Genomic DNA, 24,406 nt, shown 5'->3' with positions numbered 1-24,406 from the left:
GGGTAGACAATGAGAAAACAGGCCTTTTACAAACAAAATGGCCTCCCAAGCGCAAGGGCTTGAGTGGCATAATCAAAGGCGCTTCATGTTTAGAACCAATTCTTCCTGGTGGTCTTTCTTGATCAACCTTTTTACTAGAATCACCAGGTCATCATTCTCCTCAAGTAAAGACATATACAACCAAATTCAATGTAGCAAACCATTTGCTTGAAATGCATGATACTCTGACACTGACAGGGTGCAACATGTCTGTTGAAAAATTGGTGAACTTTCTGCAGGGCAATCAAAAGACTCTAACTATGCATGTAGCGACCCCGGCACATCCATGGAGCAACTGGCAGCTACCATTGACCTGGTGAGACTCTCCTGACATCTCGCACATGCCAAATTAATCATCACCCGGAACCTGTGTATAAGGTTGAGAATCAGTTGAACAAAGAGCATTGGGGTTAGCATTGTCTCAGGGGGATTCCAGTTTGATTCCACACTGTAGTGTGAACTGAATGCAATAGCCAGCTTGCGTGTAGCCCGTCATTTATCAACTACACTGTAGGAATTATTGGTTTGAGATAAATTGTTTGAAGGGTAGTCATGCATCTTCTTTGGTCTGGTAATTCTCCTGTGGTGGTTTGAATCGGGGGGTTAAAATGTTTTCTGCCAGAGAGTGAATACCTTTTAACTAACTACTAACTTTGTGTGCGGGGCAAAAAAGGTTAAGATTTGGGTTTAAACTCATGGCTATATTTCCCCACGTGACATGAGAAAACCCCTCAATAACCAAGCGCGGGGCATACGTGAAAGTGAAAACATATAATTATAAAGGGTAAATCAACCGGATCAAAAGGAAAAAAGACGTGTTCGAGGAAGTCATTGAAAATGGAGCCAAACTCCGCACCGTACGCTATTCAATCGGGAATCTCTGAAGACGTTGCGGCGGTAGCAAGAAGGGATGCTTTGGTGGCTTATGAAAGTGCAACGCCTTCACAAGAGCCACTTCAGTTTCTAGAACATAACAAAAGCAGTAGAGCTGCATCTAACACCTTCCTAAAGGTACGACTTTCCTAACCGCATTACCGCTAATACTAATGTGAATAAAGGTACCAGAAAGGTCGGAGCTGGCAAGACTGCTTCAGGTGCAAGAATCCGAGATTTTGAAACGATTCCGAGGTTCCGAACTCTGCGTTTGCAACAAGCTTGGGGCGGAGAGACAGCAAAAATCATTGAGAACGGATTGGATATATAGCATTCTAGCCCTAGAGAATTTATCTTACTCCAACGGGTTACCCGCTCTCGGAAAAGAGCGTCGAAAGTTCGAACTCAAAGCCGGCGAAGCATTACATTTCAGAGGGGATCTGCAGCAGTCCTGGAGCGGAAAAGGTGGAGGAGTACTATTGTGGTTCTATTGGAGTGCATTGCCTTGACTCCGAGAACAAATCTGGAAGTTCGGGGAATAAAGGTGGGATATCAGCAGACATAGGGTATTCGTTGAGTATCTGCCTATTCTGCGGCGAAACTGGTGGATATGCAAACAGGATGTCATTGAGGTTTTGAAACAGTGTCCCTGGGTTTATATTAGCTTTGCAATGTACGCATTGGCGGAGTTTATCATAGAGATTACTTTCCCTTACCCTCAAAATCAGTGTTTAAACGTTGATCATCATCAGAATGCGACTCACTAACTGAGCCACCTAGAACACCATTCAGGATGGGAATAGTGGCTGATTCAGAGTTCAAACTATTGCCTAACTGCCTTCTTTGTTTCAAATTTTCATGAGCATTATTCTCTGTATAGAGATGCTTCCTACCATAACCACCAAGGTGTCCTCATTCCACAGGGCTCAGAGAAGCTATGGTTGACTGTAAGAATTTGCCCGCGAACCCCTTACACAAATGAACAACACCTGTGAGAGTCCAGGGCCTCAGCTTGCAAGCTGTTGGAAGTACATGTGTCCTTGTGAGGCACTAAGTCACATGCTCACAAGCACATATAAAAGACTGCCACTGCATGAATCTCTTGTTGAAAGCCAGTGGCAATCTTGTCTACAAGTCATATATAGTTGTCAATACCAGATCTTTTATCTTATATACTTTTTTCTACATACAATTTCTTCTATAGATTTATTGTCATGCTGATCCACATATATAATTCTCACATTTTGCTACTCTTCTTTAATGACACCCAGTAATGATATCAACACAAAGAAGCCAACTTTCTGAAGCTTGTGAATCTGAAACACCAGCAGAAAATCTACTCAAAGAACAAACCCAAGTTTGTGAGAAGATAACAAACTTTGAAATCATCTCAGCTCTCTTAATCATGAATAAAATCAAAACTAGTATTATAATCTTAGAGAGAGAGTCTATCTTAGCATCAAGAGATGAAATTTAATGACTTTGCAAGAAAATCAAACTACTAAAGAGAATGATAAAATAACAAGAAAAGTTGAATACTCTCCAGATTACTTAAAAGCACTTATAAAGTAAATCTCTTGATATGATTATCTTCAATCTAACACCTGTGAAGCATTTATTAGTCTTGAGATCACCATAATATATAAAGCTCTATCAGACTGACTTCTATATAAAATATTAGCAATTTATCTTCAGTATTGAATTTACTTGTAATATAAGCAAATTAAATAATGAGAAAACTCTTGCATACACTCTTACAGGACTTGATTATATTAAAAAAGATCTCTGGAAGATTTACTGCAAAAACAATCTATTAAAGAATAACTGGAATAATCTCAAGAAATTTCTATATGTGAGACTAGAAGATTCAGTAAACTATATACAAAACTCTTGACAAGTAATCTTCAATCTTTACAAGAGTTTAAATGAAACTGACCAAGCCTATTATCAATAATTTCTAGAGCTTATAACAGAAATTGGTGAAGAATTTGAAAGCTTTAAGAAAATAAAGAAGAATCTATATATAGAAAACTTGAATAAGCTCATGCAAGCTAAACTGAATGAATAGCTGGAAATACCAGATAATATTAATAAGATAGTAGCACTGACTATCTGACTCTGATCAAGTGTAACAGCAGCTCTTGAAAAGAATACCTCACATGTGAAGTCTACTAATTTAGTTAGAAGTGGTTATAAAGATATAAAGACTGATAACTCAAGATCACAAACAGATAAGAGAAGTCAACTTCAGAGATCTGCTCAGAAGATAAGAAAAGACCTTATCAAGAATCATAAAGCTTTAAGAAAAGAAGAGAAGTGTTTTAAGTGTAGCTAAAAGAAGCATCTTACAAAAGACTGTCTCAAGAAAAAGAGTAGCAAATAGAAAATTAAGAGGCCACAAGTAGATAGAATTAATATAATAAAGTTGTTTAAGAAAAGTTTTCTTACTCTCTCTCCTATTATTCTAGATACATGAAGCCCAACTGATAGAAGTATCATCTGATTAGCACTAATAGATTCTGATTGTCAATCTCTAGTAATTAGTTTGTGATTGGCTGCAAAGCTAGCACTAGAGATGCACAAGATGTCTATAGAGATTGAAACTACTATAAATTATAAGAATGTTACTCTTGCAAAAGAGATTACAAATATATTTTTTGAAGTCTGTAACTCTCAGAGAAACTGGCAGTTATTCCATGAACAAGTGATGATCACAAATATAAAAGATAAGATACTAGTGAGTTTGAGCTGGCTGCAGTGACACAATTTCAAGATATGTTTCAGAGAACTAAAACTAGAGTTTCAAACTGTATAGTATAATCTGCTTGCAAAGATTAAACTAGTTAATCTCTTAAAGCTAGTAGAGAGAGAGAAGCTCATCTATATAATAATTCTCTGCAAATCAGAACAGGTGATGACAGCAGATCTAGATCTCCAGATACTGAAAGTCTACTGTAAACTTATGGAAGTGTTTAGTAACAAGAGAGCTTGAGAGCTGCCACTACACTACAAAGATGATTTGACTATAGATCTTGAGTCAGAAAAGCAGCCAGAATTTGAAAGAACATACAGACTTTTGCAAGCTGAACAAGAGGCTTTTTATAAATATCTAAGCAGTACTATAATCTATAAATTCATCTGCTCTTTCAAGTTATCTGCAGAAGCACTCATTCTGTTCACATTTAAGAAGAATGATGAACTAAGAATGTGTGTGAACTATTACAATCTGAATTCAAAAATGATCAAGAATAGATATTCTCTATTACTAATTGAAGATATATTGTATAAGCTTACAGAAGCTGCAATATTCACTCAGTTAAATATCAAGAATGTCTACTATAGATTGAGAATTCATAAAGAAGATAAGTGAAAGACTGCATTTTGAACTCTACAGAAACTATTTGAGTACTTGATAGTGCTCTTTAAATTTATGAATGCACTGGCAGCCTTCTAATTATATATCACAAAGGCACTTAGTGAATATCTGGATGTGTTTGTGGTAATCTATCTTGATAATATGGTCATGTACTCAGCTCATGAGAAAGATCATAAGAAGCATGTGAAATTGATACTTAAGATACTCAAGAATGCAGGCCTTTATTGCAAGCTGGTAAAGTGCAAGTTTAATGCTTGCAAGATTGATTATCTTGGGTATATCATAATATCAGAGAGTGTTCTTATGAAGAAGAGCCACATGAATACTATTCTTGACTGGCCAGAGCCAACTAGTAAGAAAGAGATTCAGATCTTCTTAGAATTTGTGAACTTTTACAGATACTTCATTTCAAGATTCTCTAAGATAGTCTGTGGCCTGACTGCTCTTCTAAAGAGAGAAGAAGCAAAGCTAAGCAGGTGTATATGAAGAGAGATAAGAAGAGAGACTAATAGTTTCATAACTAAGAAGAGCTGCAAAGCCTTTATAAATCTGAAAAGAGTGTTTGTGGAAGCTGTTATGCTTCACCATTTTGATATGGAACAGAAGACCAGATTGGAAACAGATGCATCTGGCTTTGCAGTATATGATATTCTATTATAGCTGACAAAGGATGATATTTGGATTCCAGTTGAGTTTTATTTGTGGAAGATACAACCTGTAAAGATGAATTATGGCATTTATGATCAAGAATTGCTTGTGATTGTGGAGTTATTTAGATATTAATGCTGCTGGTTGGAAGGCTTGCAAACACCAGTTCAAGTTCTTACAGATTATAATAGCTTGCACTATTTTCAGACTGCTCAAGATCTTTTGTGAAGATAGATCTGCTGAACATAAAGACTGATAGTCTTTTAATTTATGATTAATCATGTAAAAAAACCAAGAATCTGGCAGATGGATTCTTGTGAAAATCTGATTATATCAAGAAGACTGGTCTAGATAATATGAAGGATTGTAAGACTGTAAACCAACTAAGAGTGATGCTCACAAAGAAGCAAGAGACTACAAAAAAGTTGGAACTAACAGCTCAAGTTTTTCTTAATCAGAGAGAGAAGAAAGAAGATAAGAATGTACAACTCATCTCTGCAAAGCTTTAAGTTATGATCAAGAAACTACTCACAAAGATTGTCTTAGAAGACATGTGCAAAGTGAAGAAGATTGCAATGCAAGTTCAGAAGGTCAAAGGCCTGATTTGTGAGGAGAATTCTTATAAGAAGAGCAGCTTCAATCTGTTAGCATCATTGCTAAACCTACTGCAAAGTAATAACTATGCCGCTGAGGTCCATAAAGATATTAAGATAGACATGAAGAAATTTGTGATGTGGAAAGAGAAGAAAGACATTCTCTATAGAAATAATTGCATGTACATCTCTCAGAATAAGGTCTTGTGAATAGAGCTAATCAGATATCATCATAATCTATCTCTTGTAGGGCATTTTACTACAGCAAGAATGTATGAGCTTATAGCTTGCAAATACTTTTAGCCAAGAATAAGAGAACTGGTAAAGAAGTGTTATGAAGTCTGTAGAGTTTGTTAGAGCTCAAGAAGAGTTTGTAGGAAATCTCAAGAAGAACTATCACTCTTACTAATTCTGAATTGCTCTTGAGAATCTATTAGCATGAATATTATTACAGATCTCCCTGCAAGCCTGAATTTTGAGAAGGTGCAGTTTGACTGTATTCTGATTGTAGTGAACTAGCTTGTAAAGATGGCTCACTTTATCCCTACAATAAAGAAGCTGACATCAGAGAAATTGGCTCATCTCTTTGTTTGTGAGATATTAAGATTACATAAATTACCCACAAGCATAGTAACAGATCAAGAATCTCTGTTTATGAGTGAATTTTGAAGTAATTTGACTCATATCTTGAAGATTGTGAGAGCAATAAGTATGGTGTTCCATCCACAAACTAATAGTCAAACTGAGAGACTGAATAGTGTGCTAGAGCAGTACCTGTGATATCAGTTATGATCAAGATAACTGGATGATGTGATTGCCAATAGTGGAGTTTGTGTACAATAACTTACAGCAGGCCTTCACACAGAAATCATCTTTTCAGCTAATATATAGATTGAATCTGTGAATGAATCTGTTGGACTCTGAGAAGTATGACTATGTGTGCAAGAATTCAAAGAATCAGACAGAGGCAATGAGATTACTTTGTAAGAAGATCAAGAAATTGCTCACAAAGGCACAAGTCTACCAGAAGAAGTACTATAACCAGAAGCATATCATAAAGACTTTCCAGATAAAAGATAAGATATGACTTGATCTTCATAATATCAAGACTACACAGCCTAGCAAAAAATTGAATTTGTTGAGGCATGAGTCTTGTAGAATTATAGAGAAGATAGGCTCATAAGTCTACAGACTGAAGCTGCCTCCAGATCTGTAAACTCATGATATTTTTCATGTATTTCTGCTCTGCAAGCACAAGATCTGTAAAGAAATTAATAGCTCATCTCATCATGAAGTTTGTGAGACAGACAAAAATAAAAAGAAGTATCAGGTCTGCAAGATAATTAACTTAAAGAGAAAGAATCACAAGCTGTAATACAGAGTATATTAGAAAGATTATAATAATGAGAAGGACAAGACATGAGTTCTGACAAGCAATATCTGTCCACTGAGAAAGCTACTCCAACAATTCCATAGTAGAAACCTGGACAAGCCTGGTTTGTGAAAGAGATGAATGGAGGTAGTGAAACTAGAAAATAGTTTAGAGAGAGAGAAGATATAGTCTGACTAAATTGAATTGATTTCAAAAAAAACTAAACTAAAAGACTATATAACTAGAGCCTCTAGCTTCTTCTGTAAAGACTTGTAACAATCATCTATAATCTTACTGCTGGAAAGAGCAAGCAAGATGCCTATAGTATAGGCAGTTGTTACACTTTTGACCCATGTTTGCAGAGATACACTCTGTGAAGACTATATTACTATAGTCTTGCTGAGCTCTCTTGCAGGTAGAGCACTCCTGTTCAGATGATGGCTGAACTCTAGCTTGAGTCATGAGAATACTCTTGTGAAGCTGAGCACACACAGTTAACTGATTTGAATTGTTCAAACCAGTAATAAGTACAGGTCTTTAAATAGACTTGCAACATCATGCTCTTTTACAGACAGACAAAGCTTGCACTCCAGTATGAGATAGAAAATCTGGAAGAACCACTGAATTAGCTTACAAAGCACTAGCAAAAGTAGTAGCTGGTGACAATTAAATGAAGATAATCTGGAACCATTATTGTTAATCTTGTGAGAGAGATGCTGGACAATTCCAGACACTCTGCAGAATTACAGCATTCACAAACCCTGCTGGAGCAGAAGAAATAGCAACAACAATCTAGAGAAGATTAGCCACAAACTGAAATATGATAGAAGATACTCACATTTCTAGTCAGGGCCAGCACAATAACTACAGAGAGAAGAGACAGAGCAGCAGAACTCTAACTTCATCAGCATACAAACCAAATGTCAGCTTACAAGAAGGCACTTACAGCTTGAGCTGGCAGGAGAAAGACAGTAACTGATGGAGAAGAAAGAGAGAGAGCAACAACATTCTAGAACTGTCAGTTATAAGCATATCTTAACTACTAAAAACTACTTACCAAAGGTCCAGACAACTCTTCTTTAAAGAAGAGGGAGGTGAAGGTCCTTCTGAGAGAGAAGAGCAGTAATGACTTGTGAGAGAAAGAGAGAGGAGACTGCAAATCTACAGAAACTTCTACCAAGCATCAGCCTTTCTACAAACTACACCTTACACAAAGGCAAAATCTTATGACCATGTGAAGCAAAGGCACAAACAGAGGTGAACTCATCAACTTGTGGCCTTACAGCCAGACAGGCAGAGCATCAAGATATAGTCATTGTTTTCTTTCAAATATCAGAGATCTCTTGCAAGTCTGTCTTCTATATGAAGTAGTGCTTGAAGGGTTCACTTACCTGAATAATAATGATATAGACTAGAGAAGAAAGAAAAAGAAAGAGAAAAAGAAAGAGAAAGCAAGAGAAAGCTCTCTCTTAAGCTAGTGCTTATTATCTAATAGTGATACAGAGCTAGTGAGAACAATAGAGATTCTCTACATATTATTATGTTATTGAGCTCTGTTGTGTTATTATGTTGTGTTATATTACTAAAGTTGTGTTGATATCACATCTCTAGTGAGGCTGTACTCTTTTTCTTATAAGAAAATTTTTATTTTTCTCAAGAGATTTTTTATTTTCTACTCATGAAGGTTTTTAATGAGACAGCTGCCTTGAGAGATCAAGACTTACAAGAGAGAGAAATCTGTAAGAATTTGTCTACAAACCTCTTATACAGACAAACAACATCTGTAAGAGTTCAGAGCTTTAGCTTGTAAGCTGTTAAGAGTACATGTGTTCTTGTAAGACACTAAGTCATGTGCTTACAAGCACACATAAAAGGCTGCCACTGCACAAATCTCTTGTTGAAAGCCAGTGGCAATCTTGTCTACAAGTTATACATAGTTGCCAATACCAGATCTTTTATCTTGTGTACTCTTTTTTACATACAATTCCTCTTATAAATTTATTGTTACACTGATTCACATGTATAATACTTTTTTCTATATACAATTTCTTTTATAGATTCATTATTACATCAATTCACATGTATGATTCTCATATTTTGCCACTCTTTCTTGATGATGTGTGACAATGATATTAACATGAAGAAGCCAACCTTCTGAAACTCACAAATCTGAAACACTAGCAGAAAATCTATCTGAAGAATAAATTCAAGTTTGTAAGAAGATGACAAATCTTGAAACCATCTCAGCTCTTTTAACTATTGATGAAATCAAAACTAGCATTGCAATCTCAGAGAGAGAATCTATCTTAGCATCAAGAGATAAAATCCAACAACTTTATGAGAAAACCAAACTACTAAAGAGAATGATAAAATGGCAAGAAAGATTGAATACTCTCCAGGCCATCTAAAAGAACTCATAAAGTGAATCTCTTGATATAACTATCTTTAACTCAATATCTGCAAAGCATCTGTCAGTCTTGAGACCATCATAATATATAAAGCTCTATCAGACTGGCTTCTACACAAAATATCAGCAGTTCATCTCCAGTATTGAATCCACTCACAACACAAGCAAATTAAATAATAAGGAAACTCTTGTGTATACTCTTACAGAACTTGATTACATTAAAAAAATCTCTGGAAGATTTACCATGAAAATAACTCATTGAAGAATAACTGGAATGGCCTCAAGAAATTTCTACACACAAGACTAGAAGACCCAGCAAACTGCATACAAAACTCTTGATGAGTAATCTTTAATCTTTGCAAGAGTTTGGATGAAACTGACCAAGCCTACTGTTAATAATTTCTAGGGCTTGTGACAGAAAAAATGAAGAAGAACCTATACATAGAGAACTTGAATGAGCTCATGCAAGCTAAACTGAATGAACAGCTGGAAATACCAGATGATATTAATGAGATAGTAGCACTGACTACCTGACTCTGATCAAGTGTGACAGCAGCTCTTGAAAAGAATGTCTTGCATACAAAGTCTATCAATTCAGTTGAAAGTGCTTGCAGAGGTATGAAGACTAATAACTCAAGACTATAAATAGATAAGAGAAGTCAATCTCAGAGACCTGCTTAGAAGATGGAGAAAGATCTTATCAAGAATTGCAAAGCTTTAAAAAAAGAAGAAAAGTGCTTTGAGTATGGCCAAAAGAGATATCTTACAAAAGACTGTCTCAAGAAGAAGAGTAGCAAATAGGAAATTAAGAAGCTGTAAGTAGATAGAATCAATATAATGAAGTTATTAAAGAAAAGTCTTCTTGCTCTCCTCTCTATTGTTCTAGATATACAAAGCTCAACTGACAGAAGTATCATCTGGTCAGCATTAATAGACTCTGATTGTCAATCTCTAGTAATTAGTTCACAATTGGCTATAAAGCTAGTGCTAGAGGTGCACAAGATGCCTATAAAGATTGAAACTACTATAAATTATGAGAATATTATTCTTACAGAAGAAATTGCAAATATATTTATTAAAGTCTGTAACTCTCAGAGAAACTGGCAGTTATTTCATGAACAAGTGATGGTCACAAATATAAAAGATAAGATGCTACTGAGTTTGAGCTAGCTGCAGTAACACAATCTCAAGATATGTTTCAGAGAACTAAGACTAGAGTTTCAAACTGTGTGTCACAACTTATTTATAAAGATTAAACCAGTTAATCTCTCAGAGCTAGTGAAGAGAGAAAAGCCCATCTATATGATAACTCTTTATGAATCAGAACAGGTGGTGACAGCAGATCTAGATCTTCAGATACTGGAAGTCTACTGCAAACTTGTGAAAGTATTTAGTAACAAGAGAGCTTGAAAGCTGCCACTACACTATAAAGATGATTTAGCTATAGATCTTGAGCCAGGAAAGCAGTCAGAATTTGAAAGAACATACAGACTTTCACAAGCTAAACAAGAGACTCTTCACAAATATCTGAGCAGTACTCTAATCTATAAGTTCATCCAGTCTTTCAAGTCATCTACAGAAGCACCCATTCTGTTCACATTCAAGAAGAATAGCAGACTAAGAATAAGTGTGGACTATCATAATCTGAATTCAAAAACAGTTAAGAATAGATATTTTTTACTACTGATTGAAGATATATTGTATAAGCTTGCAGAAGCTGTAATATTCACTTAGTTAAATATCAAGAATATCTATTATAGATTGAGAATTCATAAAGAGAATGAGCAAAAGACTGCTTTTCAGACTTTACAGAGATTATTTAAGTACTTAATAGTGCTTTTTGAACTTACAAATGCACCAGCAGCCTTCTAATCATATATCATGAAGACACTTAGCAAATATCTGAATGTGTTTACAGTGGCCTATCTTGATAATGTGGTTGTGTACTCAGCTCACAAGAAAGATTATGAGAAGCATGTAAAATTAGTACTTAAGATACTCAAGAATGCAGATCTTTATTGCAAGCTGGTAAAGTGCAAGTTCAATGCTTGCAAGATTGACTATCTTGAGTATATATAACACCAGAGGGTGTTCTTATGAAGAAGAGCCACATGGACACTATTCTTGACTAGCTAGAGCTAACCAGTAAGAAAGAAATTCAGATCTTCTTAGAATTTGTGAACTTTTACAGGCACTTCATCTCAAGATTCTCTACAATAGTCTGCAGTCTGACTGCTCTTCTAAAGAAAGAAGAAGCAAAGCTAAGCAGATGTATATGAAGAGAGATAAAAAGAGAAACTAATAGTTTCATAACTAAGAAGAGCTGCAAAGCCTTTATAAATCTGAAAAGAGTGTTTGTGGAAGCTGTTATGCTTCACCATTTTGATATGGAACAGAAGACCAGATTGGAAACAGATGCATCTGGCTTTGCAGTATATGATATTCTATTATAGCTGACAAAGGATGATATTTGGATTCCAGTTGAGTTTTATTTGCAGAAGATGCAACCTGTGAAGATGAATTATAGCATTTATAATCAAGAACTGCTCACAATTGTAAAGTTATTTAGATATCAGTACTGCTGGTTGGAAGGCTTGCAAACACCAGTTCAAGTTCTTACAAATCATGATATCTTGCACTATTTCTAGACTGCTCAAGATCTCTCACAAAGACAGATCCACTGGACATAAAGGCTGACAGCCTTTTGGTTTACAGTTAACCATATGAAAGGAACCAAAAATCCAGCAGATGAACTTTCACAAAGATCTGATTATGCCAAGAAGACTGGTCTAGATGATACAGAGAGTTGCAGGACTGCAAATCAACTAAGAGTAATGCTCATAAAGAAGCAAGAGATTACAGAAAAGTTGGAACTAACAGCTCAAGTTTCTTCTAACTAGAGAGAGAAGAGAGAAGATAAGAATACACAACTCATCTTTACAAAGCTTCAGATTGCAACCAAGAAACTACTTGTGAAGATTGTCTTGAAAGATATGTGTAAAGTAAAGAAGATCACAATACAGGTTCAGAAGATCAAAGACCTGGTTCACAAAAAGAATTCTTATAAGAAGAGCAGCTTCAACCTGTTGACATCATTGCCAAATCTACTGCAAAGTGACAACTATGCAGCTGAGATCTGCAAAGATATTAACACAGGCATGAAGAAATTCATAACATGAAAAGAGAAGAAGAGCATTCTCTATAGAGATGATCACATATACATTCCTCAGAATAAGACCTTGTAAATAGAGCTGATCAGATATCATCATAATCTATCTCTTACAGAACATTTTACTACAGCAAGAACATACAAGCTTATAGCTTACAAATACATGACAGATCTTCATACAAAAATTATCTTTTCAGCTGATATATAAACTAAATCTGTGAATAGATCTGTTGGACTCTGAGGAGTATAGCTATATATGCAAGAATTTAAAGAATCAGATAGAGACAATGAGATTGCTCTGTAAGAAGATCAAGAAATTGCTTGTGAAGACACAAGTCTATCAGAAGAAGTACTATAATCAGAAGCATATTATGAAGACTTTTCAGATAAAAGACAAGATGTAGCTTAATTTTTGCAATATTAAGACCATGCAGTCTAACAAAAAATTAAATTTGTTAAGGCATGAGTCTTGTAAAATTACGAAAAAGATAAGCTTGTAAGTCTACAGACTGGAGCTGTTTTCAGATCTGCAAACTTGTTATAAATTCTGTGGCACAACAACAGAACACACAGGATGGTTAGATGATACCTAACAAGGCAGAATCACAGACTGTTGTGGAAGAACCTTAAGATGAAGATCATGTGATCAGTAATAGAACTGATAAGCTGACTGATTGCACTGAGCATGATAGAATTGATCAGAGGACATAGCAAATGTATTGTGGTAAAATGGATAGAACAGCTTAGTGAAACTATTACCAGAAAAGCATCATGTATATAAGAATGCTTATTACCAGAGATCTGATGGACTTGTTTATTGTGATCAATCTTCTTACTTATCTACTAGATACCTTTAAATCAGATACTTTCATATCTTGGTTACTTTCTATACCACTTAAGTTCTGTAATACTGTATGACTGTACCTGATCCTGCTACTCTTGAGAAGATCTCATAGTCTTGCTCTGACTCTGTCACACCTGCATGGAAACTTTTTGTTATCAGAGCAAGACTGCTGGCTTAACTGAAGCACCATTGAACTATTGATCACTATTTTAATCTGTTGTTACTTACTGTAATACTCTTTGATTCCAAAAGATTCAAGAGTGTCATGTGAATACATAACATATTAATTACCTCTGACTTAGAAGAGAATACATCTGAGATCTTAGAGATTACATACAAAGAAAGAACTTTCTGTATCATGTTAAAAGATAAAGATATGATTCCATCTCATATCAAGATCTAACAGAACATAGAAACTATGTCTGCATTCAAAGCACCAGCTGTCAATGCTCAAGATCTTATAAATAGAATCTTGCAGCTTGAACAGATTACTGAGAAACTTGGAGAGCAGAACCATGAATTGAAAAACTATAATGAGCAGCTTGAGGTCCAGATCATGGCCATCCCATCCACCAGACAACAGGAAAAGAAAGATAAAGTCAAAGTCAATCCACCAGAATTCTTCAAGAGTGACAATCAAGAATTGCACAACAAAAAGCTCAAGAAGCAGAACTTACAGCAACACAACTACAAGAACTGCAAAATCAGATAAGACTAGATATTGAATTCCTGAACAAGAGGATGAAGCACTACTACAATAAAAGGTGCCAGAAGGCACTAATCTTGAAAGAGGGAAAAAAAGTATTTCTAATTTAACAGTATATTAAAATCAAAAGATCTAGCAAAAAACTCAATTTCAAAAATTTGAGATCATACAAAATCATGAGACAGATCAGAAAAGTCAATTACAAACTCCAGCTACTCAAAAAGATGAGAATACACCCAGTATTTCACGTCTTATTATTGGAGAAAGCACTGTTGCATACTAAAGAAATGCCTACACATCAGCAAATCTCTACCAGACCCAGGGCTAGCCCCAGGCATCTGGGCAGCCAGGGTGTCTGTGCTTATGTCACTTCCCTGGGCTCACCCTGGATGGACACAGAACTCACTCTGGTAAGTATTTTTCTCTGTCATGGTCCCAGGCAACTTCTAATATAATGAGCACCTTTGCTGCATCTGCTGTTAATTTAGCATGTTCTGTAAATGCCATTATTTTCAACAACTCTGTTGTATCTACTAGATCTATCATTTTCCATTGATTCACATAAGCTGCTTTCTTTCACATTGGTGTCAATAACAGCAATAAAGATGTTATTAATATTTTTGTTCACTCTACTGATAGTGTTGCTCATATGATTATCATTACAATTAACACAAACAACACTATCACCAAATGCATTAATGTTCCATTTCATGCTGCTGCTGCTAATACCAGAGGTGACAATGAATATGCTGCTCTTAACTTTACTGTAGAAAATAAATCTAGTGATGCAGCCAGATAATTCACTACTACTGACATGAAAAATACAATTACACAGAACCTTATATATACTCTTCAATACTATTAATCTTGCTGTACAGCCTGACTATTTCATGCTGTATGACTAGATTAGCAAGCTTTACCCCATCAATTATTATTTTCTGGCCTTCTCACACTCTGTATTCTCAAGAACATGAGAACTACTCTTTCCATCATCTTTATTATCTTCATCATCTCTGTTATCTCTATTATCTCTGTCAGCTCTATTGTCTCTGTTGTTCTCATTATCTCCATCAACATCAGACATCTCATTTATAAGATTATGGATACACTTCAAGTCAATATTCTTAATGTCAACAAGTCCCTACATTTTTGATTCACATCTGTTAGTACAATCCAACAAAATGGAGTTAACTTCATGTCAGACCAATCAAAGTACTATCATTCAGAGTCCCAATATTACTATACTGCAATACACACTCATTACCATTGCCAGTATCTTCCATAAAGTCTAGCTCCACCAAATCATTCAAACCATTCTCATACTTATTGATAATATCAGCAGCAGCAGGCTTCCTCTTCTTCTGAGTATCTCATTCCATATGAGCTCTTGCTTTGTCAAGAATAATTTTGCAAGTATGTGATTGTTATTCTTCTGTCTGTTGATTTCAAACAGCTTATAGATATTCAAAAACATCTATTAAAGTACAGTACTAGTTAGCTTTCAAATCAATCAAGCCAGCATCTGTAAAGCAGCTTACTCTGCACAGCTTGATTCTTGAACCTGATACATTCATGACTACCAGTCTCATACTTCTTGATAGTGTGGCACAAACATGTCAACACCCAAATGATGCAACCAGCAGGCAGAGAATCAAAGAGATGCATAGTGTGTTCATTCATGGCAGAGCTGTACATACTTCTATCATAAAGAAACTGACTGACAGCAACATATATTATTGAGTTCAGAAAGTGCCTCTTGCTATTCTGTCATTTCAGACTTCTTAGTAGCAGATTTCATCAGATGAATGTCTTAGAAAGACATTGTATACCTTTTTCTCTAGATTGAAATATATAAAACTATCTTTAAAAAGAAGATCTGCAGCAGTCTCTTTTCACTCTTTAGCTGTTAATCCAGAGAGTTTCCTCATTACAACATCACAAGTCTTTTTCATAAAGTGCCCCCATGCAAAACTTGCAATATTATAAAGCTAACATATAATGTTAGAAACTTGTTGTATCTTGTAAAGATAATAAGACTTACTCTTCTAGCTTCTGTCTTGTTTGGTTTATTAGATAGAGTACTTGATATACTACTGACATTATATCTGCCATCATACCATATCTGCACCACTCTTGTCCAGATGCTCTCAATTATTTCACTAAGTTAGTTTGTGTTAGCAAGATATTCAGGCTACAGTATCAGTCAATCATCTGGTACTCTGTCAAGATTCAAACCAGAAAACAGCTGTGCTCTCCAGAGTTGCTCTGCAATAGAAAGCACTGCATTATTAGCTGCATTCAGTAATCTAACCAGGCAACATCACTTAGCACCATGCCATATCACACACTTTAAAGCAGGTGGCTGGACACTGAGAGATATATTTACTGTATTTTCTGGAGTTACAGTGCTTCTGACTCTAGTGTCAGGATTTCATCAAAGTTTTTTAAGTATCTGCAATGGCTTCTACCATGTTGGATATTGTTAGTGCTAGCAGATGCATTGTAATTGTAACTTACTTTCTCAAATAATATATTAATATCATTATTCTTTATCAAGTCCATTGCTTCTTGCATCATATTATTCTGTGACATTGATGATGCACCCCTGCCTATTAATTGCATTTAAATTAGCAATTATCTCTGTAATGCATTATCAAAATCTGACTAACTCTGTCTGCTTTTCAGAGAACCTGCTGGCTGTTTGATTAATGTATTGTATTTGGCTGTCTATTACTTGCATCAATTATTTATTCAATTTTAGAAAAGCTCTTGCAGTACTTACTGATTTGATTCTCTTTCTTATTATCTAAGAAGTAACAGGTGCACTTCTGTACTGAGTAGTGTCTAACTGAATTTATAATGGTGACTTCTGCTTCTGTAACAAGAGTGCCATTGTATATAATTTCTTACATGAGAGTCAGTATTCAATTCCATTAATATAAAACAATTCAAGTTTGACACATCTTTCAATTCACTGTATAATATGTGTGAAGAACAACAGGTTAAAGAGAATTAACTTATGAAATATCTTGCATTAATTATTGATGTAGAGAAGAATTCTCAGTATCAGAATGCTGAAATGAAAAAGAAGAATTATTGGAGGAATTAAAGCTTCTGAAATGCTAGTTCAGCATTTAGCAATTAGACTAGTGATCTTTTTGGTAACAATCACCAATCATAAGCCATTTTAAAGCCAGAACTCCTGTATATCTACTCTGTAACACAAACTCAAAAAGTCAGTCAAATAGTTATTCTATCAGAAGTGAACATATACATCTAATTACTATTTTTATTAGAAAGCAATCCTTCAATTCTGTTCAAATCAGTTAGAAAAAGCTGAAAGCAGTGCCATTTTAAGCAATACATTTGTTTGAGAGCTGTTTGAAATGAATGCTCTCTACAGATTTTCAGTAGCTTGTTGTCCAGCAGCTCAAAGTATCAAATTTGAGTATCTTTCCAGTCAAGACTGAGCTCATTTTGAAGCAGTATTCTTAATTGTTGAAAGAAGATACATGAAATCAGAGCTGAGTTATCTGTCATGCTTGTTCTTTTCTTTAATATACTCTCACAGTTGCTGACAAGATCCTCCACACTATATATTATAGTGTCTCTCTGTTCTAAATATTGGACAACTATATTTGTTGATTCAAGTGAAGTATCATTCATCTCACTACTGCTATTATTCTGTCCAGTAAGAATAACACATCAAAGCTTTGCAGTGGCATTCAGAAACTGTTATTTTTGCATCTGTTTGTGTACTTCAACAATCTCTTTAATATTAATACCAGAAGAAACAGAGTTGGACTGAGAATAATTACTGTCTGATAAAGTAATTGAGTTTGGATGTACAAGCTCTTCTCTGAATAAGTGGTGCTTTTGATTATTGTTGCATTTCTGAGCTATTACTATTAGACAACATTGTGCTTGAAAAGTTGAATAATTATAGAAGATAGAATTATATTAAGCAATTATTTGCTGAATAACATTAAGTAGTTTCTTTCTGTTCTTCCATGTGCTAAGCTTCTTTCTGAATATCTGTTGTAGGTGCATCTCTTGTTCAACAGAGTAATATAGTAATTAATATGTGTTACAGTCAATTTTCAGTTCATGTTTAATTACTGACACTTTTCAATCTTTAACTTCCAGTAATCTGGTGCTAGCTGCATGGCTTTGCCTGGAGAATGTATTCCTGAGGACCATTGTCAGTGTTACTTGAGAAAATCACTTAGTAAATAACAGATTCTCAAATTAAATTGCATGTAATAAATAATCAAAAAAAAATCATGCAACTCATCAAGTTCCAGAATGCAAAACATGAACTGGGGCCTGTAAAGCCACTGTAAGAGATTGAGAGATGTTATGGATCACATGACTGACTAATTAACAAGTTAGTTAACTGAGTTATGGAGTTACTCTGTAACTAGTTAGCCAGTTAGATAACTAGTTACTCTGTATTCTGTACAGCTATAGAAAATGCTTTAATCTTCACTAATATATAGAGTACTTTTATTTATTAAGAGCTACTGTCTTCTTTATAAGTATAGTGTTGTTTTATGTTGAGTATGTGTATTCTTTTTATTTAACTCTGTAGTTACAAAGTACAGACAACAGAGTCTCAAAGTCATGTTGAGATATATATCTAGTTATACAGCAAGGGTCTGACAAACATGCACATCTGTTGTATAACTAGATATTATGGCCATCCAACTGACTATATAATCATCATGAAGGTGTTCTACCTCATCTCTGACATAAATAATTCATTGCAATATTGTTAAGTTGTGAGGATCATATGTGTGGATTGGCGTGACAATGAATCTATAGAAGGAATTGTACATGGAAAAGAGTACACAAGGTAAAAGGTCTGGTATTGGCAACTATGTATGACTTGTAGACAAGATTGCCACTGGCTCTCAACAAGGGGTTCACACAGTGGTGATCTTTTATGTGTGCTCATGAGCATGTGACTTAGTGCCTTGTGAGGACACATGTACTCCCAACAGCTTGTGAGCTGAGGCCCTGGGCTCTTGTGGGTGTTGTTTGTCCATGTAAGGGGTTCACAGGCAAATTCTTACATAAGTAGAGCAGTAAAAAGAATGTATCCAACAATTTACTGAAACTTTTCAGTTGCTGATGAGTATTCTTGAATATTTTAATTACTCAGTTAATTCTTTCTCAGATTCTCCATCAGATTTTGCTTTTCTATTCATCATCTCTTGTTGAAGTTTAAAGGAAAACTTATTTACTAGTGCTGTACTGGTGTTCATAAAATCCAGATCATATAGACTTGTATACTGGTTCCAGTCAATATAGTTGTTCACATAAAAAAGTCTTTTGCCTCTGTGTGAAGACTTGTCTTCTGTTGCTGAAATAACATGTATATTATGAATGATATTCTCCATGGAGTAGATTTGTTGTTTACCAAGATTATGACTTTTTGACAGAGACTTTTGAGGTATTGCAGATAATTCCATCTCAACCATGTCATGAATCTTATATGAAATTTCAGTACAGGTCTGTAACATGTCAATAAATGCACTACTGTATGTTGCAGGTTGTGCAGATAACATATTGATCTTTTGACTTTTTATATATTTTCTCTGTTCATAATCAAGAACTGTTATCACAACCACAAGCTGGCCAACCATCTTGCCATCCAATATGAATCTACTTGCCTGGAATAGTTCATGCACTTGAACCTAAATGTAGTCCTGCTGCCAGAAATTTGTTTTTTTCATTCATGCTAGTGAGCAATGCACAATTTTCTTGACCAATCTTTCTAAGTTTGAGCCATTCTTTCCATCTAGTTTTCAAGTTGTGATAGATTGGTGAATTTGAAGATAGTATATCTTGATTCAGTCTGATTGAGATTCTTGTTCATTACTGAAAGCCCAAGTTTCTTCACATTTTATAATATTCAATTACTTTCACATTTCCTGAACAAATACAGCAAGTGCCTCAAGAAATTTATCATCTAGACTTCCCAATTGACTAGCTAGATCTGCAGCAGTAAGTTGATTCTTGAGAAGATTTCTAGAACTTAGTTCAGACACCTGCTACTCCAAGTCACATATAGATACAGCCTCTGACAGGCATGTGTTCTTGACTTCTAGCTCATCAGCCACTCTTGCTGCTTTTTGATTCAGGATTTTATCATCAAGCACTGTATTCTTGATTGACATCATGTTCATGCAGCAGATGTTGTGTTTGATTATTTGGTTCTGATATAATTCTTGCTTGTTAGTTCTACTGAACAGCTTTTTAACTAAATGTTTGTGTGATGTCTTATAATTCTTAGTGTCAAATCCATCAAGACTTCCAAATTTACAGATGAATTGTATGTAGTAAACAAGTACATAGAACTTCAGAAAGTTAAAATGTTTACTCTTAGCAGAATCTTTATTATTTATTCAGTAGTTACTAAAAGCTTATTTAAGCCTGTTAATTTCATACAGTGCATGTTTAATATATTTCAATGTATTCTCATCATGTGACTGATATCATGTGAGGAAAAGCAGATCAAGTACAGCATGAGCAAATAGCATGGCAGCTAGCTTTATCTTTATTAGTATTGAAGCAATTGCTATAATCAACTGTTGTATAACTGCTCTCTGTTGAACTCTAGTCCATTAACTTATAATACTGAACTTCTTGAAGTGCTTTAGTAAATAATATACAGAAATCTGTTAAAACTGCTTGTCAAGTCTTGCAATACCTCCAGCATCTGATATAGTAATGGTGGAATCAGAGTCTTTCTTCTCTTGACAGATTGCTTTGAAGACATTCTTGATTAAAGTCTTTAACTAGTTAATCAAATGATTCACTAGCTCTTTAAGCAATTGATGCAGAATATCAATCATTATAATACTGTGAACATTTATCAATAGATGGTACTATACAAAGTTTAGAACAGCATGAATTCACATTTCTTTAATTTTTGTTGAAATTTCATCAAGTCTTCTGGTTGCTATTGCATTCTGCTGCTTCTGAAGCATTGCCAGTGTGTATTTATGAGTTCTCATTAGCCAGAATTCTATCAGATTCTCTTATACATTAGATGGAACAGTATAAATGATGCAGTGTCTACTACTTTTAACTCCAGTTATTAATACTTGTTGTTTATAGTCAGCTATTATTCTGGTAAGAATAGAAAAACAGTTTCAAACTTGCTTATCAGTACATTAGACCATGAAGCCTGTTTTATACAAGTATTAAAGTACTAATTAACTTAATTAACTGTCAGTCAATTTTGCCAACAGATTTAGCATATATCTAGCTGTATAGCTAGATTATATGTTGTGATGACTGGGACCTGTAGTACTTTAAAGTAAGACTTACACTTCAGTATAATTCTTATAGACTTATGATACACTTGAGATTTGAGTTCCCATGATACATTTTTTAGTGATGGGAGAAATCCAACAAGCATTATATCATTCATATTATAAGACCACCTTGCCATATTACTTAAATTTCCAATTGAAAGATATACAGGCCATGAGTTCAAGTCTTCATGTTAATTAATAAGCTGTATTTTATCTGTTATAATCAATACTGGTACTACAGTTACATCATCAGAAAAATTCTTCTGTATATTTCATCATTAATTTCCAGTATACATTTCTGTATATACTCAGTTATTACTCTGATTAAAGTGCTGCACTGGTTCATATATCAGATATTTCTAGAATAATTTATAGCCAAGAAGATGTTCAATAACATATTTAACTTTCTGATACTAAAGTTTGTGTATCTCAAAGTGTAAACCTGATTCTGGCAAGAAAACTGTTACATTCATCTGAATTCAATTTCTTGCAGTATGGCCGTGTAAGATCTCAGCAACTTTTGAGAAGAGCTTGTCTGTATTGTGAAAACTCAGTTGTACAGTAATACTGTGTAGAGAAGAGCTCTTCAAGAAGTTATTAATATTTTTCTTACTGAGTTTTGCTCTAAAAAAGAAACTTGCTGTTCTATAATTAATCTTACTACAAAATGGATAAAATGAATTGTATTCTTCTGAATATTCAGAATCAGATTCAATTTGAATATTAATAGATACACCTGCCCTTCAATCTGTTGTCTTGTATGTGATGGCATGGATTGTGGATATGATGAAAAGCTTGGCTGGTGAAACCAGAATGTAAAAGTTTGAGCTTCTTTTAACAGTAGATTCTGTACATTCTCTCTTGCCACCAGTGTTAACATCACTTGTAACCAAATCTTCTTATAATAAAAGATTGCTAGCCATAGTACTTTCAAGTGACAAGATTTCTAGCTTATTCATCTTAATGTTCTCTTTCTTCACATTGGCTAACCAGTCACTATAGTTGTTATGAATAAAATTCCATTCACCAGTAGAGATTCTAGTAGTGTTGAGGTTATCAGCATGTTCTTAAATCTCTGAGTCTGTCAAGATAACTGATTCAGTCTGGAAAGACTGGAATTCTTGAAGATAATCAAGCAACACTCAATATTTTACACAATGTCTCTTTAATTTACTTAATATGAAGGTTTGCTTGCTAGTAAATTATTGCATAATAATAAAGACTTTACTTTATACTTGCTCTAGCTTCACTTTATGCTCACTTTAATCTCACTTATAGAGCAGTGTATTTTTATTATAATATTACAATAATATTTACAAGCTAGTTTATTTTAGGCTTAGCTTGACAGTACTATACAAGATATAAATACCTTTTTTCTTCTGCCTTCTACAACTCTCAACATTATATCTAGCTATACTGCTGCTACAGTTATAACCTGCAGCTGCAGCTGCTGCTCCTGCTACAGAAAAGAGAGTATTACTAGCTTGATCACTTAACAACAGTATTTAATAAGTTCTACCAATGTTGCACCTTTCATGAAAATCTAGCTAATATTTATGAAGGTTCTGCCATATTAGAACCATTACAAACAACTAAGAAAATCACACTATTTTATTATTTATTGTCTTTACAGACACTGAGCATTTAATTAATGATACTGCAAAGAATCAAGTTACCATAAACTCTATAAATACAGACTTTAATGTCAAGTATCTCATCAGTCATAAATTCAATAATACTAAGATTCAAGCCAACATGAAACACTTTCTCTTCAAGATTATTGATAAGGGCAGCAAGCCCATTATCTTAAATTCAAAGATGAGACCAAACAATTTACACCAGAGAAGATCATCTTTACTATTAACAATACTGGCATGACCATGTCAGCCTACTTCAATAACAAAGCAGTTTCTGCTGGAGGAGATCTTCTCCATGCCTTGATTAAGATGGGGAAGACAGCTGACTCTCATCTTAATGGCATTATTAACAATACTGGTGTGACTGTGCCAGTCTACTTCAATAACAAAGCAGTTTCCACCAGGAGAGATCTCCTCCATGGTCTTGATCAAGATGGGAGAGACAGCTAAATCTCATCTTGGTGGCATTATTAATAATGCTGGCATGATCATGCCAGTCTACTTCAACAATTTCCAGCATCAAGCTACCAAGAATGCCAGTCTTATTACTGATTTTAACATTTTCTATACCTTGAACAAGCTCAATGTCACTATAATTGTGCATGACTTTGAATTGAAGTTAGTTACTATAGAGTTTCTTATACTTGCCATTCTGAAATACACATGTAGCATTAAGATGTTGTAATATAATATAGAGATTCTACATTATTTTCTTGTTGCCATGCTTGACTACTTGATCTACTGAGCTGTTATCTAGCTATAAGACATAGCATGTATTTTAGAAATACTGCTGAAGATTCACAGCTTCTACTTCAAATGTAAGAATATTAGATCTCATGCTACTTTTCTAGCCATACAGTACAGAGACATGTTGTTTTGGATTTTCTAATTAGATTAAGAACCTACACTTTATTTTTGTTGCTATAATCTCTCTTCCAACTCTCTCTCTAATTACTAATCTATACAGTCTCACCAGCTATACTACAAGCTTGCTGGCTCTTCAAATCAGTAAAGATAAGCTCTCTACAGCCATGAATTCCAATCTTGAAAGAGCTTATAAGCTTGCTAACTAGAGATTAGCAATATACAGACTTCTCTGTAAGATTCTCTTTACAAAACAAGCTCTATAAGTACTTTCTTTCTGATGAGCAACAAGCTGATATTGAACTTAGGCACCATTTGAAGACTTCTTTTGTGATATTGTGTATTGTACATCTAGATATGCAATACATCTTCTGACTTGAAATTCTTGTTGTATAGCTAGTATGCCCTAATATCTACTATATTGAGTGACTGATTATCATTCTAACATAAAGTTTAGCCTAGCTTGAGAAATGAATTCTTCAACTCCATTAAAGAAAATAAGCATACTGAAGGCCTGCAAGGCAGCCAAGACTGAAGATCTTCATTCAAGTAT

The 24,406-nt window shown here is 34.6% G+C and overlaps 4 protein-coding genes across 4 annotated transcripts; 1 reads left to right on the top strand and 3 right to left on the bottom strand.

Annotated features, from left to right (window-relative positions):
* Positions 1–809: 809 nt before the first annotated feature.
* On the top strand, positions 810–1,611 carry CIMG_09832 (uncharacterized protein). Its single transcript, XM_001240210.2, has 2 exons — positions 810–1,050; positions 1,098–1,611. Exons 1-2 carry the CDS (start codon positions 877–879, stop codon positions 1,419–1,421), a joined length of 498 nt encoding a protein of 165 aa, XP_001240211.2. The 5' UTR covers positions 810–876; the 3' UTR covers positions 1,422–1,611.
* A 12,818-nt stretch (positions 1,612–14,429) lies between these two features.
* Positions 14,430–15,601, bottom strand: CIMG_12943 (uncharacterized protein; the record flags this gene model as incomplete). The annotated part of the gene is made up of 6 exons (XM_001240219.2): positions 14,430–14,503; positions 14,715–14,791; positions 14,877–14,928; positions 14,979–15,168; positions 15,340–15,501; positions 15,566–15,601. The coding sequence occupies 6 exons, from the start codon at positions 15,599–15,601 to the stop codon at positions 14,430–14,432; spliced, it is 591 nt and encodes a 196-aa protein (XP_001240220.2).
* Positions 15,602–15,919: 318 nt separating this feature from the next.
* CIMG_12942 (uncharacterized protein) lies at positions 15,920–16,961 on the bottom strand (the record flags this gene model as incomplete). The annotated part of the gene is made up of 7 exons (XM_001240220.2): positions 15,920–16,015; positions 16,069–16,186; positions 16,374–16,444; positions 16,545–16,636; positions 16,697–16,754; positions 16,810–16,833; positions 16,938–16,961. 7 exons carry the CDS (start codon positions 16,959–16,961, stop codon positions 15,920–15,922), a joined length of 483 nt encoding a protein of 160 aa, XP_001240221.2.
* Positions 16,962–19,183: 2,222 nt separating this feature from the next.
* On the bottom strand, positions 19,184–19,675 carry CIMG_12941 (uncharacterized protein; the record flags this gene model as incomplete). The annotated part of the gene is made up of 1 exon (XM_001240221.1): positions 19,184–19,675. One exon carries the CDS (start codon positions 19,673–19,675, stop codon positions 19,184–19,186), a length of 492 nt encoding a protein of 163 aa, XP_001240222.1.
* Between the last annotated feature and the right edge of the window lie 4,731 nt (positions 19,676–24,406).

Source organism: Coccidioides immitis, assembly GCF_000149335.2.
Source record: "Coccidioides immitis RS genomic scaffold supercont3.2, whole genome shotgun sequence".
Lineage (NCBI taxonomy): Eukaryota > Fungi > Ascomycota > Eurotiomycetes > Onygenales > Onygenaceae > Coccidioides > Coccidioides immitis.
The sequence above is the reverse complement of the archived record's forward strand: the minus strand, read 5'-3'. Positions and strand labels throughout refer to the sequence as shown.